The sequence below is a fragment of the Manis javanica genome, chromosome 7 (genome assembly GCF_040802235.1).
Source record: "Manis javanica isolate MJ-LG chromosome 7, MJ_LKY, whole genome shotgun sequence".
Classification (NCBI taxonomy): Eukaryota; Metazoa; Chordata; class Mammalia; order Pholidota; family Manidae; genus Manis; species Manis javanica.
Window position 1 is genome coordinate 113,281,136 of NC_133162.1, and position 18,950 is coordinate 113,300,085.

Below are 18,950 nucleotides of genomic sequence, written 5' to 3' on the forward strand. Positions count from 1 at the left end.
GTGAAAATAACTTTGCTCTCTTTTTGAATTCAGCCAGAAATTGGTTTTAGACTGAATAGAATAGCCTTCACAAAGCACCAGACCCTTACTATAGCAATCACCTCCAATCTTTTTAAGGAATCCCATTGTAATATGTACAAATTTACTCTTTGGTCTAATTTTGTTTGAAGCATCTCCATATTGCTTACATTTCTATAGCCATTTGCTGGAGATTGACACTGTTTTTTTTCATATCTCTTAAAAGAGAAAACAAAATGATTGTTTTGAAAATATTTTGCTTTGAAAATGATATTAATCAAATATGGGGGCTGACTTTGCAACCATCCCAATTCACTTTTAATCAGATGGGCAATTACATATGTTTAATTATATCTGGTCATCTGGAGGACAGAAAGGAATCGGAAGACGTTCCTAAGAGTGACCGACAGGGGGCTCTCTTAAATATTCCAGATACTTTGGCTTCCTACCAGGTCAAATTCGTGGTCCATACAAATCTAACACCAGTTTTGAATGAACTTTAAACCAAAATAAAATTGCTTTTTGTTTGTTCAGCAACTTCTACATTACAATTATTTAACATTTGTTTCCTCGTGGTTCTGCATAGAATTGGATTCTAACGACTGATGCTAACTCTAAAGAATAATTTTTCAGCTTACTATTCATGTAAGGTGAACTGAAGAACTGAGTCAATTATCTGGGTAATTTACTCAAAAGATATTAATTGAGTATTTAATATGTACAGAAAGATTGAGGCGAAAGTGCAGTTTAAGGATAAAAAATAGCTGAATTCTACCTCATCTGTTGACTTTTCTGTACAAGTAGAGAAAGCTTTAATGAATGTAGTTTCGAAACAGAGGAGAAATTTATATGGGAATAAAATGTGTGCTTCAACATAAGATGAATAGCATCCTATTTTTTGACTTAGAAATATTACCTGGAAGTCTCATCTTTGTACTAGTGCTATGTTTATAGGTTTTATTTTCTACTCCTCAGTGGTTCAGTCCAATAAGCTGTATAATTCCCTAAGAAAGGATTTGAATGCAGAAGAATCACAAATTAGAATGTAAAACTAAAATACATTAACATGTAGGGCACTGCAAGATCCTGGGTATTTCTTCAGGCTGCAAATGTATAGTGCTATGGTAGTTTACATCTCTGTGCTCTCCCTGCAAATACCTATGCCCAGTATTTTCACCCATGAGAAATTCCAAACTCTGACTTTGCTTTCTTGATTCTGGAATAGTCACTAAAAACTGTAACAGAAATACCTAGAGGAAAGACTAGCACATTATTTTGCTGGAAATGGTATGACTTGTAAAAATAATTTTTCTGTGACATAGAACAACTAAAGATTATCATCTGTATGAAACAGAGAATTATGTTTGGCATCAAGATAATATAGACTCAGTATAGGAAATTTGGACAATGCATTTTTTAAAATGGAAGAAATTCATCCATACTCCTATTATTCAAAAATAACTTATTATTGTTAATATTTTGGGATGTTTCTACCAGCCTTGAATCAACTGCTTAGCAAAGCTGTATACTTATATGATACCTAAGCAACTTTACAAACTTACTTGAAATTGTCTCTTTTAACAGATTATACAAATAGCTAATATTTATTGAAGCTAACTTAAACAGAAAAGTAAAAAGAAAGTTAAAATCCTTCTGAGATACATCATCATACTTTGGGGTATTTCCTTTTTACCTATTTGCTCTGCATTTTTTTTCCTTGAGCCTAGTTAATTTGTGAAATATAAGTTACATAGGAAAATTAATATATAATACCTATCATTGCCTGAGTTTTCCATCTTTATCACTTTTTGTGATATCTCCGGACTCAGTATTTTCAATACAATCATTAGAGATACAAAATATGTTGACCAAAGATTCTTAGCAGTGGGAGTAAACATTTTGCTATTCTCTAACGCTCTGATTTGCAAGAGGGAAAGAGAACACTCGTTTACTGATTCTCCAGTGCAATGTTCCAATAATGGTATTTGCTGGAAAATTCCAGAGCTGAATAACACCAGTCACTGTTTTAAATGGTCATCATATGTCCCCAGAACTTTCACCTGAAGCATGAAGAATGGGTCATTTCCTGGTACTGAAACTGAAATGGAAGCCAGATTGAAATGATCCAGTGGTATCTTCTGAGTTTCAAGTTCAAACTGAGGAAAGAAGATACTTAGTTTTGTTTATAATGTCTCTATACTTGAGGTACGAATTTTGATTCATCACTTGAGAGGCTGACATCGGCCTTCAAGTAAACTTTTCAAGAAAACAAGGCTGTTATAAATCTGCATGGAGGAGAATGTTGTTCTGTTGTTTAAACATGCCAAAGATAATAAGAGTGTGCAGAATCTGCTTTGCATTTCAGTTTTCCTACTGTCTTACCTCACCATCTCCCTCCTTATCTTCTTATCCTAGTATTTTTTCATCTTACCCTGTTCTCTCCTCATGACTTGCTGATCCTTTTCACTAGACTCCTCAATGTTTCAAAATCTATTGAAGATGCTAAATAGTTTCCTAATTGCCTTCTTGTCTCCATGAGATTTCTGTACCTCTAAGCATTGTTCTCTTATCTGTAATGAGTTTTTTTAAAGATCATGCAGTTGCTGTAAATTTTGTTGTTTAGTCATCTCAAAATGTAAAAATGTATCCAGTAATTTTGCATATTGCCTTTTACCCTCTGCTTCAGTTCTGGCCTAATCCTTGTCTTGATGTATACCTAGATGACAAATTGATAATCATAGCTTCTACATTAATTCTTAGTTAGCATATTTATAGACTTACGGCCCTATTATCCTGACATCGAATTTTCACCCACTATATTCCTTAACCTAGCTGGAACTTTAAAATATGATATACACAAAACACTAGAATTCCAAGAATCTATTCCTAGCAGAGGTTTACCTGTCTGGACCCCCCCTATGTTTTACATATGGAACTGCACTTCCTGTTGTGGTATATGCTATTATCAGGGTATCCTTTCTGCCTTCTGCTCTCAATATCTTCAGATATTTTATGGGAACTGCTACCTCTAAGTTATTGCAGGTAGAAGTCTTGATCTACAGTTAGAAGGAGAGAGGACTGGTGAGAAAGGCATTCACTCTACTACTCAACAACATTAACTATGTAGGACAGAAAGTGCTGTCCAGTTTTTTCAGGTTGGCATAGACTTTAAGTCTTTGATTCTGAAATCAGACATTTGAAGAAAGATAAAGATATTTCCTTCTGCCCTCAGAAAGGCAGGCTCTCTGGTTCAATAGTTCGATAGCACAGGTGTCCCCACCACTGGCATTTTCAAATTAAGTTGATTCTGTCTTAAAGGAAATTACTCGTAACTTGTTGTTATCATGTTGACTGTCAGCCCCTGTTTATTTTAAGAATTCTAGTCTATTTTCTTTGTCCTCAGACATATTTAGTGACAAGTTCCAGGAGGTGGTTAGGTGTTGCCAACCAGATGCCACTTTAAACCAAAAGTCAAGATTTGCATCACCTCTTTTTAGAGGATATCACATTGAAAGTTTGCATTCAAATGCTCCCCTGGAGTGTGACCTCTGCCTATGACTTCTTTACATTTGCATCTTTACCTGGAAATGAATATAGGCCCGAGAAGAGGTATTTATTTTTAGTCATGCCTTTTTTAAGGCCCTTTTAAGCTTCTAAGAAGGCGCTTGCAATCACAAAATGTAAATCTATCACTTATCGTAATGATAGACTTCAAAGTATTATTTTTCCATTGGGGAAATTTTTTTTATTATTATCTAAACCACACCTTGGTTCTCTCTATAAAAAGAATTTTAGACTTCATACCATAGGGGGAAAAAAAAGTTTCTGTTGGCTTGAATTGCTAGTAAGGTGGTGTGTGAATGGCCTCAAGTTATACATTTGCAGAGGAAATACCATCCAGATGCTCAAGACAGCCTTTTCTTGGCAGACATCTAGGAACCATACTGAAACTGAGTCTAAAATCTTTAACAAAAGAATTCCACAATCTCTTACCTTTGGAACAGATATTAATTAAATGAAACAGTCCTGTCCCACACAGCTGAGTTTAACTACTATTAATCAGAGTTACCATACAATAAACACTCTACATGGATTGACAGGCAAATAGAAATCATAGCAAGAAATTTTGAGGTTAGCACAGCAACTGGACATTTTCTTTGACCCAACTCACTGTACCTTGTTTTTTGAAAGAAAACAATATTTAAGCATTCCAGTCATAACGAACTGGGCAGATTTTGTTTTTGGTGAGGTGTTTGCTGTTACATATTGCACATAATGTATGGCTCTGTTAGGAGGAAAAAATTGGAGTCAAAGTGGCTGGAAAGTTAGGTCTGCTCTGTAGCACTGTGAGATTGTTGACATCTGCCGAGGTTGGAGCGCTCAGTAAGCAGGAAATGGGGTGTCACTCTGAGTGGTAGTTTACCATTATCCTGGCATCCTAATGAAGTGTCTGCAGTGCACAGAGCTTGTGGATGGCATCTTAACGCACGGCTAAGCAAAAGCACTTCTCTCCCTGTCACTGTCATCCATCTGCCTGCACCCTACTGTAGCCAATGGGATGGAACCATGCTACAATGTGCTATAAGCCATTTAGAGTTGCACATTGCATAATCAGTCCCATCAAATATGTAAAAAATGGCTATTATTGGTTATTTCCCTCAAACTCTGGCACCTGGAGTTTGATACATTAAAGTTAAACTTTCCAAGTGCTGTTTATGCTATTAATTCCACTTTCCCTCACTATCTAAATAGGAATGAGTTGCATCCTCATTGTCTTTAAGTCCTGTTAATGCATTGAAAGAGTTGTATGAATATTCATTAAAAACTTCGCTGTACATCACACTTGGTGAATTCATCAATTCACAATATAATGGAACGGTCATCTTTGAGATAAGCATTTTTAAGAAAAGGGCAGAGAATGAAACAACTGAAATCACATTATTCAGTTTGTGGTGATAGTTTGAGGTCTTTCAATAGATGGCTTTAAAGACACAGTGCATTTCACCAAGTACGTTTACATTTAAAGCCAGTATTGTCAATGCTGGATGATTAAATTCGGTGCTTTACCATTACCTCCGGTGAAATTCAAATGCAGTGGAAAGGAGGATATCTGTTATTAGGTGGCATGAATAGAGCAATGTGTGTGTAATATTCCCGAAGCTTCTAGATCCACTGTGAATGGTCCTCCAGATATGGCTTCAGAGCAGCTGAGCTCTAATGGCAAGAATTTAAGTGGTATGATGGACATGAAGTTGAGAAGGAGCTTATTGTAATAGGCTGGGGCAACAGGGCTCTGCCAAATTGGGGAGTTGGGTGGGGTTAGATAAACAAGAAGACATAACATAATTCGGTTGCATCAGGAATTTTTCGCAGACATTAAAACTATGGTAAACATAACAGCAGGGAGGCTTGCACTGCAGCACAGTGGGAAGCTTCAAGCGTCTGCCCGCGCTGTGCCTGGCTCCAGCCACTGCTAGAAGTCTCCGACTTTCATTAGCACTCAATTCACCCAGTACCCCAGAAAAGGAGAAAAATCCAGCAGCAAAGCCCTTCACTAATTATTGTAAATGCTCCCAGGTTACATTATTTTGGAGGCAACGATGGCAGGATGATGTTAAACTAGAACAAAAGAGTCATTCTGAAATAAAAGAACAAGAGGGCTTGTTTGCTGTTTGTTTTGAATCACGTGTAGCCTTTCTTTCCATCAGTAAGGCAGTATGTTGGAATACTGGACCACCTCTTTAAGATGAAATCTTAGGTGACCAGTCCAAACTGTGTGCAACCACTTTTGAGCAGTAAAAATGTATGTTAATTTCACAAATGACCTCCTTCATCTCCATCTCCGCCCCCAAATTTATGCAAGCAGTTCTCACAGGTCTGAAACAGAAACTGTTTCCTTTGGAGGAAATTTGTAATAATACAAAAATTCATATGGTCACCAAATGAAATAAGGTAGGCAAACAAATGTACACCATGGCAAAATACTGCCCTTCACGTTAAAGTTTTAATCCCCCAGTCAAAAAGAAAAAATTAAGCTATTTGAGAAAAATACTGGCTTTATCAAAGGGACAGTGGCCTGCTATTGATGCCCATAAACATTTTAAATGGTAATTTTTTTAATGGAGTGATAGGTGTTTATTTTTGCTAGATCCAGGCTTGGGAATCTGGTTTCTTCATTCATATATCCCCCCAGCTGCTGTTAGCATTATAGCACATCAGCTTTCCTTCATGAGTGAATATTTCTCTAGAACTCATTTGCAAAAGAGTCGAAGCAATATTAAACACCACATCCAATCCTCTTTTAAACACACAAAGAAATGGGAAAACACATCAGAACTAGACCATTGAGAAAATTCTCCTTTCAAATTTACTGTGTGCTTCACATGCTCATATACAATATCCCACTACGTCCCGTTTGTGATCCATTTGAAACAATCTCGATTTGCTTAAATTGTCACATTCCTCTTGCACATTTCTTCCTAAATGCAAAAATGGCAAGGAATTCTCCTCCCTCTTCATTATAAAAGTGCAGAATTTCTGGCTTGTTTATTCCTAATGGAACACTTGAGACAGAAGAAAATATATAAATATCTCTTTCAGAAGATTAGTTCTCTCAATCTTTTTAAAAGAGAGGACTTGTTTATTTCTTCCCCCTAGTAAACAACTTGGGCTTTTCTTTGTAATTTTCCATTGTCAAATTAATGGATTTCACTTTACTGACTTGGTCACAAAGTTCTAAAACACTCTATTTTTTAATATCCTTATTTTTGCCATACAATATACTCATGTATATCTCTAGGACATAGGATAGGACCTAACCATCATTTTAAATAAATTTCTTAGAGGAACCTTCTACTCCATCATTACTTACGAAAACAGAGTTTGAAAAAAAAAACCATCTAACAAAAAAAAAGTATGTTTTACTTCTCATAAGAATACATTTCCAAGCTAAGGATTTCAGGCAAGAAATGCCGTATGTATTTTGAATCTTTCAAATCAACATTCAGAATTTTGTTCTGATCTACTGGTCAATATTCTCTTGACCAGGTCAAGAACTGAGAAAAGTCTGGCCACCAAGACAGAAGAGAGAATGGTCATTAAAAAAAAAAAAGGGAGACAGTTTATCAACTTCAATATCTGAAGTACTGAGCAGTCCCTTTACACAATGTGGAGGCAAGTCCCCTAATTATACTGGAAGTATGTCCGTATGTTCACCTACCATATACATGGCCCTTCAAGAATATTATTAAGGATGTTAATGAAAAAAAATGGCTAATATTTTCAAAAAACTATAAAAAGAGCAGGAGGGAGAGGAAGGCAAGCTGCAGCAAAAAACCTGGGCTCAGCAGCTTTCTGGGGGAAATGGTGAAATGTGACTATGTGATTTATAATGAGAAAAGGTATCTACAACATACAATTTTCTACCTAGCTGCAAATAATAATTCATAGTGATGTCCCTTCCAGATAAAAGACCTTTGCTATGTAGGGCCCATGTGGTAAAATGATCATGATAAATGTCAGACCAGTGCAGGTAACGGCTTTACAAACCATTAAGATTAGCTGGCTCTTTTTTCCGATGATAACAGTAACCATGCTGTGACTCTATGTGGTAATAATATCTCAGTCCTGATAAATGCCAGCGTCAGGCAGAGGTGTTTATCATTCCCAGTTCAGAAATGCTGACTAAAGTTACCACATGTTGCCTGTTATTCTTCTCTTACAATAGTTTCACAATTAAGGGGAAAAAAAAAGCTGAATCATAAAATTATTTTATCCTGCGTTTCTTAAAGGAGTTTCATGGCTTGTGCTATTAAATCTCCTCTGCTCTAAATGTTACTGCGTGGCCGTGTCAAAAGAACTGGCTAGGAAAACAGTTCACCATATTAACCATTATCTCACCTTCTGAGGTCTTTTGTTCAAAATGAGTAGTTACGGATAAAGTTTAATATGCTTCCTTTAAAAAAAAACATTTTTAAGCCAAAACACGGAGGGAATAGTTCTTAGTTTATGCTTGTTTTCTTAATTGTGTGACAGATTCTGATTGTTTTCAAGATTTTTTTAAATCCCTTATAAATTTAATTTCTTTACCAATCAGAAGAGGTAGACAGATATTAAAAACTTCAAATCTAGAAAAGTATTTGTAGGATATCCACCCTCATAAAAATATGCAAAGATAATGCTTGAAATAAATAGCTACTTGAGTACTTGAAAGAACTATGGTTCATGGTTAGAAAGATGTCAAATGACTCAAAATGGTAACTTGGTGTTTTTTTAAAAAAAGCTTGTAAAACCAGATATGTATAAATACATACAGTTTAAAGAAAATTCTTACAGGAAAACTGAATTTCAAAGAAATAAACTGGTGAGCTTTCTCAGCACAGACTATCGCCTGAGGATGAATTAGTATCATTTCTAAGTTACAGAAATGTACTTAGCCACCATGACACCTCCAAAATTACTTTGAAAAAAAGAAATTCTAGGGAGGACAAAATGACCATGCTTTTCCAGTGAAGATTGCTGCTGAAGGGTCTGTCAGCCATTGCCTAGCCCTTCAGTTCAGAAAAAGAGGTGCATCACTCCAAAACTGAGGAAGTTTGGTTTAGAGACAGTTTCAGGTTGGCGAATTTTAGGAAATGTAATCATACTAAGACTGATTGCAAAGTAGTGATACCCTTTATTAATAGTTACTAAAGAGTAAAACGTGAATGCTGTTTTTCCAGACTCGCCCTTGAGGTGAGGTCAGTGCACCGGAAGTCCTTAGAATAACATAGATACAGTTACATGAGGAAGAAAAAGTGATTCTCTTACTCTCCTGAGTGTATTTGGGGATGTCTAAAGGAGTTAAGAATAATAATTCAAAAGCCTTTAGAAATTAATTACACAAAATTTTACATTAATTGATTTGGTATGAATTGTGCTTTTTTTAATATAAATTAATAACTCAGAACTTGATTCTTTGAGGATCCCTTCAGTCAGAAGGATATATAAGCTTCACTGACACCTATACTATGATATGTCTTAAGTTTAAACATCTTGCATGATGTATTTTGAATTTTATATGCCCCTCTGGATTGTAAAATGACAGAAGATAGAGATCAACTTTGTATCTCCCACAGGTTGCATACATGCCTTAATAAATATTCTTTTCTTCAATCATGTATCCTTATATATGCTTAATACTCTAAAACTTATTTAGGAAATAGATATTTTTTCTTTTTAATAGTTTTCTAATTGTTTATTGCCAGAAAGTAGGAGTAGAGGTGGAAAGAAATAGAGGTTGCACTTAACAAGATCGGATTCACTCCTAACAGCTTGCCCTGAGTGGCCTGACTCCTCCTCCTCAGTGACCACAAATGGCCCCTGGATATGATGTTACCCTGGCCAGGATGCTGAAGCTTTCCTCACAGGTTAAGGCATCCATGGACTCAGGGCAATCCACTGGTCAGAGTATTTCTGCTATTGACATTTATTAGCTATGGAGTTATTTCCATTTTTTAAAATTCTTCTTAAAAGGGCCTCTTTATTCAAAAATCAGACCAAACATTAACATCTAGGAGGAGCAACTGTGAAAACTAGAGCAATCCGATGGGTCAGTGAGGTGGTTAGGTCTAATTCTCAAGCAGTCCCCACTAGAGAAAGAAATAGGTCTGTCCTGGGTCAAGCAGAATTAGCTCCTGCTGCATCTTTTCTGTCCTGCAAGTCACATACCTCTGTTCTCAGAATGGTTTGGACATAGATTATCAACACCCAAAGTCAAACTTACCTGGTATCTGCAGGCATTGAGAATGTGCCCTCATTTTACTTAAATATAATGTATGGCTTTTCCAGTTTGGATGCGGATGAGATGAGTGGACTCTTGAGAATTTGCAAATTGCCAACAGCAGGTTAGGCTGAAGGCCATGGTTGTTCCTTGCTCATGATACAAGGACACTTCTATCTATGATACACTATAGCTACTTAAGGATTATAACCAAGCATTCTTTGATGATGGACAATATATACTGTGGACTAATTCTGCTTTTAGGAAAGAGTACTCAAGAGTAGAATGTATGGCTTCACACTATTTCAAAAACATCCTTGAATTAAGAGCAATCATGTGTTAAGGCTAAAAGAGAGGATGATTTAAAAGAAAAATTTTAACCAAAAGGGAACTTACATTCAACTAGCACTTACTGTAGGTGCATTTATGTACATTGAAACATTTCATTCCACAAATAATCCTGAGATATTTATATGAGGTTTTTGTGTTTTTTGTAAAGGAACTAAAAACATCAAGAGTTCAAGAAACTTGCTCCAAATCAAACAACACAGGAAGAATTTTAACTCAATTCTTTCAGACTTAATGATACATTGCTTCTCTCACTTTGTAACATGAATTTGAAGTATGTGTCTATTTGTACCATTTATTAGTCTTGAATTTGCCCCTGATTTTTTCTCTCTAACACAAATGCAAATTACTTAAATAATTTAATCAAGCAATTGTTGTCATGCCTTAGATGATTCCTCAACATCTACTCAACTTTTATGACTAAAAGGCATACCCTCAAAGATCTGTATCCAGCTGTAGGGTATAATAAACAAATAAAATGTTCTCTAAAGATACTCATTCCTCCTATAATCCAGAACAGTCTCTAGCCAAATTCTGAAATGGTCGCATTGCAAACATACAAACTAAATAGAAACTAAACTGCTTTCTTCCAAATATAGCCCTGACAAATAAGTGACTACCATTTTTTCATACAGGATGCATTATACATCTCAGAATAACTTTCAGAAGCAGAGCAGCTGTGATATTGCTGACCACCTTAAAACAAAGGCATACAGTTATCCTTTAAGAATTACAGATAAATAGAATGAATAGTACCACCAATACATTGGTTACTGGGAGAATCCGGTCTTTTCTTCCTCTGGATGAACTTATATAACAAAGCAGAATTAATTTTGAAATATGATTTAATATATGGCTATAAATAAGTTAAGAATAATAAATGCACCAATGATAAAGCCGGAAAAGTGTCCGGGGGTCACCAGGCGCAGGGTTCTGCACTGCACAGAGCTCTTTCCATCATTGTATAACTTATCTTATCTCTTTACAAAAAGGCATTTGGTTGTAAATGTCCTCATTTTAGTAGCAACATTTCATGCAGATAAATGTAAATGTAAGTACCATAAACCATATTTTTTAAACTGTGTCCTCAAAACCATGAATCAGGGGAAACCTATAAAGCTACAACTTTATCATAACATTAAAGGCTATTTCACATCATGTAGGAGCTGTTACTTCTCTTAAGTAGCCTACAGTTGTTTTTGAAGAAGCTCATTAACAAGAGTTTGGTCTAGCTTGAGAATATGGGACTAGGTGGGTGAGAAATAGGCAGTAGTAAGAAACAGCTTACCAGTTTAATACATACATATACATTGTATATATTTTTACATATACGTTTTTGCCACTTTTGGGTGGCAAAAGTGAAGTATTACAAGAAGGTTTTGCATGCAGTTGTTGTGTGTTCACAGCCTAGAGACTGGAGAGGGGATTAAATGGAGGTATTAAAGAGTATGGAGTAGATGCAAAACTAAACCAGGGGAATGAAGATAGGAGAAAATGTGATGGGAAAGGGAAATAATTCTGGAGTTTATGACTGGAAAGATTGTATGTAAGTCTTTTAGTGAACAATTTACCTAATTGGTTCTCTAATTCTCCATATAGAAAAAGTTCTTCCCACCCCAACCCCACTTTAGTCATAATGTAGAAAAGCCAGAGATATCTCAAAGTCTTCTCAAAGCACTCAATACTTCGCAATAATGAGAAACCACATGCTGAAGGAGAAATATTAATAGAAAATGCTGTCTTTCCGATGCTCACTGAATCAATTGAAGACAGTTGACATATCTTTAGTAAGCTGTGTATGAATCTTAGCTCATTAACCACTCCTGTAGTATGTATGCTGATTCCAGTTCCTTATATGACACATCAATAAACCAGATCTGAAAAGGTGTCATTTCGATTTTAATGTATCCAATCGTATTTTTAGATGTTCCTCCACTTAGAAGTGTTTGTGCTATTTTCTGATTTTATAAGCTATGGAAGAGTGGGTGTGGTATTGATTTGAATGGGAAACCACTGCTTTCCTATAACCTTTCAAAGATTATGTTCTGATTAGGTTGTAAGAAAAATTAATTGCTCCTCCATAATAATATTTCAGCCCTCTTGAAACTATTGTCCAGTTCCCCCTCCAGTACTCAAGTGTAACTTAACCACAAACATGTGTGTACTACTGTTGAATTGTCCAATGCCTGCAGTATATTGGAAAACAGAGAAAGAGAGAAAAAGTATTTCCATAAATCATTCTTCCTGGAGGATGTTTCTTATAAGCAGATGTGGGAACCACCATGTACTTTTATAAGGATTCCTGTATGTAACTGAACTGCTCACCAATCAGTCCCTCTGCCTATCAGGAAGTATTTTGTGTGCTGTGAAATATCAGGCTACTATAGTAGCTGGTTATCACAAGCTGGCACCAACTCAGTTCAAGTATTAGCAATTATATCTTGAATGCTCACTGCAACCTGAAAGAATGCTTTTTGCTGAATATTAAAGGTGAACCAGATCTACCACAGACCTCAAAAAAGGTAAGGGAGGGAGGGAGGTGAACATTTATGGATTACTTACTTTTAACTCATTATTGTGCTAAAGACATCACATACTATCTTGTTTAATCCATAAAACTAGCCTTTTAAGTATGATTCAAAAAAAGTAAGAACTTTTCCAAGACCACACAGCTAAAAAAAAGCTGTTATGGAATTCAAACCAAGGTCTGTCTACGCCAATCCATGTTCATGTCTTTCACTTGTTCACTAATTCTTTCTTCATTCACTTAACCCACTATTTGCCAGTATAAGAGCTGCTAGCTTAATAGGAAAATTTTCAGTTTAATGGGAGAAATTGACAGGCATTCAAGTCATGGAAATACCATGTGGAATGCTGTATAAACACAATGTCCTGAGAGCACTGGAATGCTGAAGGAAAACTGACTCTAAGGAAGTTCATAATTCTTTCACCTGGTGGTTATACAGACTGAGTGAAGTTTTAATCATCTGCAAGCACCATGACGATGACTTTGTAAATTCAAAAATGTCCAGTGATTCAACCCCCAACTTTCTTAAACCCACCCTGACTGGGTCATAAGTTACCTAAACCTGAGGTTTGCTGAATGTAGCCATTTGGACTACTCTCCACTTATCTTTTGTCAAGCTTAATTTATAGCTGCTACTTCTGCAGTCCTCAATGTCAACCGGTTGCACTTTTGGAGACTGACATTGACCTGATCATTACTATGGCCAGAGATTTTAGTAAAATTAGAAGGGCCTCTTCCTCTCCTCTCCCCATGCCCCCACCAACCTCTCGCAATATTTTTATTGCTTGAACCAAGTGGTTCACCAGATCCTTAGGTAAATTATACCACTAGCATCATGTCAACCTATGCATAATGTATCCATTTCATGAATATATAAATGTATATATATGTATTTGTGTTTGTATGTGTATATGTAATCACTGGTGTGAGGTATTAGCTTCAGATAGCTAGATACAAGGTATCCAAGTACCCTCCAGAGATGTGTCGTGCACAAACTCTACCCATTTCACTCTCATCTTTATTGACTTGCTAACTTCTTTTTCTAAGTTTCTAGGACCCCGCAGGCTCCAACTGGTCCTACAAAATTTCACATAGCCTTACCATCATTAAGTTATATGGGGACTTTCTACCCTTTCGTCAGAAAGATTAGATCTGTTGATACTATGATGTTTCAACTGGCTTTTCTTTTTTTTTCTCTCCCCTTTGTCTCCTTCATTTGCAGTTGTCCAATTCATATTATGTTGGAACTCTTCTAAGAATAACTGCAATTTTGAAAACTCTGACTGTGGGAGGCATTATTTATAGGCGTTTGTGGTTTTAGGAGGAAGAAGAAAAACTTCCAAGCAGAGTTCTTCAAGGAAGACTGCCTCCACGCTACTTTAGCCAAATGCCATCTTCTACAGTGTATTTTTCTCTAATTCCTTATACAAAGTTTTGTTTGCAACAGTGTATTTAAAAAAAGCTTCCATGTTCTGAACTCCTTCTTACCCCACCTAACAACAGGTGATTATGAATTGGGCTTTTGAAAGTGCGTCATGTTAGGAATTGTGTTTGACCCATCTTCAAGGGTTTCAGTTCACAAGACATTATTTCCTGATATTAAAAAAACTGAGACAGTACCACCCTGGTCTGATTGCTCCGCAGACTCAAGGAAGCCCCACCTGGTCATGTGTTTCACTTTGCATGGCGTTGATCTTCAAGGTCATCTCATGGTACAACCATTCTATCTACATTTTGAGGAGCAGAAAGGTAAAAGGCTGAAGAAACTAAATGGGTTCCCTGCATACAGCCTCCCGAGAGGTCCCACATAGCACTTTGACTAAAGTCTCATTGGGCAGACTTTCCTAGGAAGCTAGGGAATGAATTATTTTAGCTGGGTATATTGCCATCCCCTCAACAATGGGACTTTCTTGCTAAGGAAGAATGGATATTGGGCAGATAGGTGCCTTACATATCATTCTCTTATATATCATCTTTTCTAGCAGTGGCCACTTTCGAATCATCAGGACCTCTGTGCTAGACAGTAGAGGTAGAGTCTAAAAAGGAAAAGTGCCTACATCAAAGTACATAGAGTATTCAAGTTCAATAAATAATTACAAGTCTAGCCCTGGTTAAAATTATGGTAAGATGAATTCTCTGGTGTACTAGGTATATCAATTCTTATTACTGCCATCCATGACATTAAAAGACAAAAGAAACAAAATGAAGGAGGGTAATCCATGTGATATGTAGTTTTGAACAACTTCCTATTATTTTAAATGTCTATTTTTATTTTTATTTTTTGTACTTCCTTTTTAAACAAAATGTGTTAGGGAGAAAAGATAACATAGGAGTAATAAAAAAAATAAATTGACCTTCCACAAAATCAAGCAATACTGGTAATTAAGTCACATGATGTGTCCTTGTTTGTATGTTCACTATTGCTGCTCTCACAAATTGTCATGAATTCAGGAGCTCCAAACAACACAAATTTATTATCTTACATTTCTGGAAGTCAGAGGTCTGAAAGTAACTTCACTAGGGCAAAATCAAGGTGTCACCAGGTCTGTGTTTCTTCTGGAAGCTCTCTGTCCTTGCCTTTTCCAGTTTCTAGAGGCTGTCTCCCCCCTTGGCCCACGGTCCTTCATCAAGTCACCTTTTTTCCTCTGTGTCCATTGTCATATCACCTTCTCTCTCTGACACTGATCCTCTTATTTCCTTTGTAACCACCTTTATGATTACACTGGGGCCACACAGACAATCCAAAATAATCTCCGTCTCAGCATCTGCAAAAAGCCCTTTTGCCATGGAAGGCAACATATTCACAAGTTCCAAACATTAGAACACGGACATCTTTGGTAGGCCATTAATAACCCTACCACATCTTATAAAAGAGTAAAGCATGTATAAAAACTTGATCTTAAGATGTGTCAAAGCCACACTCATGCTGCTTTCATATTACTATGGTCTTATTCGAAGTCAAAATTAAGCGTCTACATGATAATGATGTTGCATCTATGTATTCCCTTTGGCTGCTGATGAGGACTTTAAGTTGCTGAGTCTCAGTCCAAAATTCTAAGAAAATTCCCTCATGGCACCTATGAAATCTCATTCCCTTCTAACCTCCCTTATTTATTTTTTTATTTTTTTCAGAAGAGCAAGACAACACCACAAGAATTGAAACTATAAAATCTCTTGTACAAAAACTCCCTCCACCAAATCGTGACACCATGAAAGTCCTCTTTGGACATCTAACTAAGTAAGTTGTATGGCTTTCTGGTTGTGTTGTCATGTTCTCATTTCCTAAATGAGCAGTATGTAATTTCAGATCTCTAAGACAAAAGTTTCTGAATGTATCAACTGAGATTTCCCCCTCTAGCTGATCTAAATCTTCCTGCAGAAGCTGGAGAATGTGCTAGAGAAAGGAAGGAGAACCTACAAAAGGAACTTTGGATATAGTTTATTTCTCCTGGCCTTTTCAACAGGTAGATGTTTGTTGACTGGTCGTCAGAACCATAGCTAGAACCTTGGGATTGGCTGACTTTACTTTGTTGTCTTATATAACAGCAAATGATTCAGACATGAGTTCAAAATCTAGCCTCACCATGTACTAAGGGCTATGACCACAAATTAGCCACTTAAATTCTCTGAAATCTAGTTTCCTCACCTATAAAATGTTAATTCAGATCGATAAGGTGCCATCCATGTAATCAGCAAAGAGAAGAGTATTTCAGGCAGAAAAAAAAAGCCAGTGTGGAGACCCAGAGGCCCCCCAGAGCTCGATGTATTTGAAAAGCAGAAAGCAGGCCATTTTGGCTAGAGCCTAATGAACTAGGAGAATGGTGGTAAGAGTTGAGGTCATAGACTTTAGGCTGGCATCAGGTCACATGGGTGCTTGTGGGCCACAGTTGCTCAATGAAAGGAGTACAAAAGATGCCTCTGTCTGCCACATGGAGAACGGATTGCGGAAGTGAAAGCAGGGAGACCTGTTAGTAGGCCAGCAAGAGGTCGTGGTGCCTGGAGGGGAGCCCTGAGACAGATGTGCTGGTGCTGGGATGCAAGGGGAAAGGAAAGGAAAATTCGAGTGTACCTCTTAGGGTTTGGGCTTGGGCAAGTGGACGAATGTAGTGCTGCAGAGGTGGATAAACCTGGAGGAAGAACAGGTGAATAGGAAGAGCAGTCTGGAGACTTCTGTTTTGGACACATTAAGACTGAAATGACTTTTATTCATTTGCCCTCTGTTAACACCTTCTTCGGATAAGGCAGGATGCAATACAAGTGATGAGGTTTTAGCTTTCACTGTATACATACAGTGATGCTGAACGCTGACAGTTTCAGATGGATTGGGCCGTTTTGCTTTTGTGAGTTTCAGTCTCCTTGATCATCCATTCCCGGGCTGAGTCACTCTTGCAGATTATTCAACCAATCCATTATGAGAGTTTTAATCAGAGATGCAGTATATGCAATTGGAAACACACAAAATTTAGCAGCAGTGGTGCATATAGATTAAAAAGTGAAATTTTTTGCTTGCACTTACTCTTAGCCTGCTGAGCAGAAATAACTGTCATTTTTGTACATATCCTTCCAGACCTGTTTTAAGCACATGCAAACATATATGTGATTGTTTCTTGTGTTAATGTCACACTGGACATATTGTTCTGAAACTACTTTGCAACTCACGGATAGCCTTTCATTTTATTAAACAGACTTATCTGATTCTTTCTAATGATGACATGGTATTCCACGGTGTGGATAGTCCAAATTTGCTTAACCAGTCACTGCATTAGGGAGCACATTTTAATCTAATTCATCATATTACTTTCTTTCTTATTTTACTTCCAGAAGGAGCCTGTGCCCAAATTCAGATCATCCCTTATTGTTAGAATGTCCCTTCTTGTCAGTTCTCCACACGGCTACAGGATGAAACCCAGTGTGGTTTAGCGAAAGGATCTTGGACCTTAAAGAAATAGAAAGAAAAATCTCAAGTAAAATCCTTATTCTATACTTCACTCCCCTTATGTTCTCAGGCATGTAAAATCGGATAAAATAATGTCAACCATAGCTTGTGGTTATGAGAATTAAGTGAGATAATGCATATAAAATGCCTGGCACAAGGTAAGCATTCCTCAAATGTTAATTCTTTCCCACTAGGACCCAAACACCATGACAGGGGTTTCAAGTTTCAAGTAAATACTGGAGTGCTTATCTCAGTAACTTTAACTGGACAAAGTCATAAAACAAATGGAAAAGTATACTCTTTAATGCTATGCAATACCCAGTCTTGTAGATCTTGAAAAATATCCATTACTCAATCTCAATTATTCCTTTATTTTCCAACTGAAAGAACAGCTATAAAATGAGGAAACTAAGAGTCAGTTAAATCCCCCTTTGAAAAAAAATAATAAAACACATAGAAGAGAATCCATCCAATGAAAACCTGGTTAAAGATGAGAGTCCTCCATCTGCCTGCTGCACATCCCAGTATCACCAGTTAATGGCAGACCATGTTTCTTATAACTAAATTAATCTCCTAACTTTGTTACAACTTTCATTCAGTTCAGTGGAGATAGAAATAGATGATTTTAATTAAGGTTTAAGATCAGATTATTACATCACCTGCACAGCATTCATATGATAAGAGTTTTCATTACAGATAGAGAAGAAAGTGTTCTTTGCTAGAACCCTTCTTGAGTTGTGTGACCATGTTCCATCCTGCTCTGATTTATAAACTGGGTTTAATTATGCATAAGCGTGTGCACATGATTATGTTTTGTTAAGCATTTCTTGCTAAGTTTTTGATAAACAGCCAATCGTGGCATGTCATCAAAGCCTGAGAAGACTAAATAAGAATATTGTTTAACGAGAATTTAAAAATATTCATGTTTGAAAGAATCATTAGAATGTTTTCCTTAGTCTTGATGTATTTGGTAGTTCTTCAGAAAATCTACCGTCAACACTTGTATGTAGTGTTTATTCCAAATTGTTGCAAATATATATATTTTGAAGTTTGTTTAGTGAGGGTCAGGGAGTGTAATGAAGTGCCAAAAATTCCACTTGACCTACGTACTCTATAGCCAACATAATAGAACTCCATTTTTGCAGAGCTCTGAGTTAAACATTCTCTTGAAAGCAGAGCAATACCAACTGAGATAGCTTAATACAACACAGCTGGAATAGAAGGTATATGCAAGTCCTATCCACAAAAGCCAGAATTTTTTAAAGGGTTATGATTATAGTAAGCATAAGATTACACAATAGCTACACAGGCTGAATAGTCTTAGAGTCCAGAGTCCTCATTCTTGATCAAAAGCAAGGACA

General features: G+C 36.6%; 1 protein-coding gene across 5 annotated transcripts in view; it reads left to right on the plus strand.

Moving 5' to 3' along the window:
* The window catches only part of ARHGAP15 (Rho GTPase activating protein 15), a 598,478-nt gene that overhangs the window by 528,221 nt on the left and 51,307 nt on the right, over nt 1–18,950 (plus strand). For 4 of the 5 annotated variants that reach the window (XM_037020776.2, XM_037020777.2, XM_037020774.2 and 1 more), the window contains one exon: nt 15,786–15,891. The exons of the other annotated variant lie outside the window; for it this stretch is intronic. In XM_037020776.2, the coding sequence (XP_036876671.2) occupies nt 15,786–15,891 (106 nt within the window). The remainder of the gene's footprint in view (nt 1–15,785; nt 15,892–18,950) is intronic. 5 annotated transcript variants of the gene reach the window in all.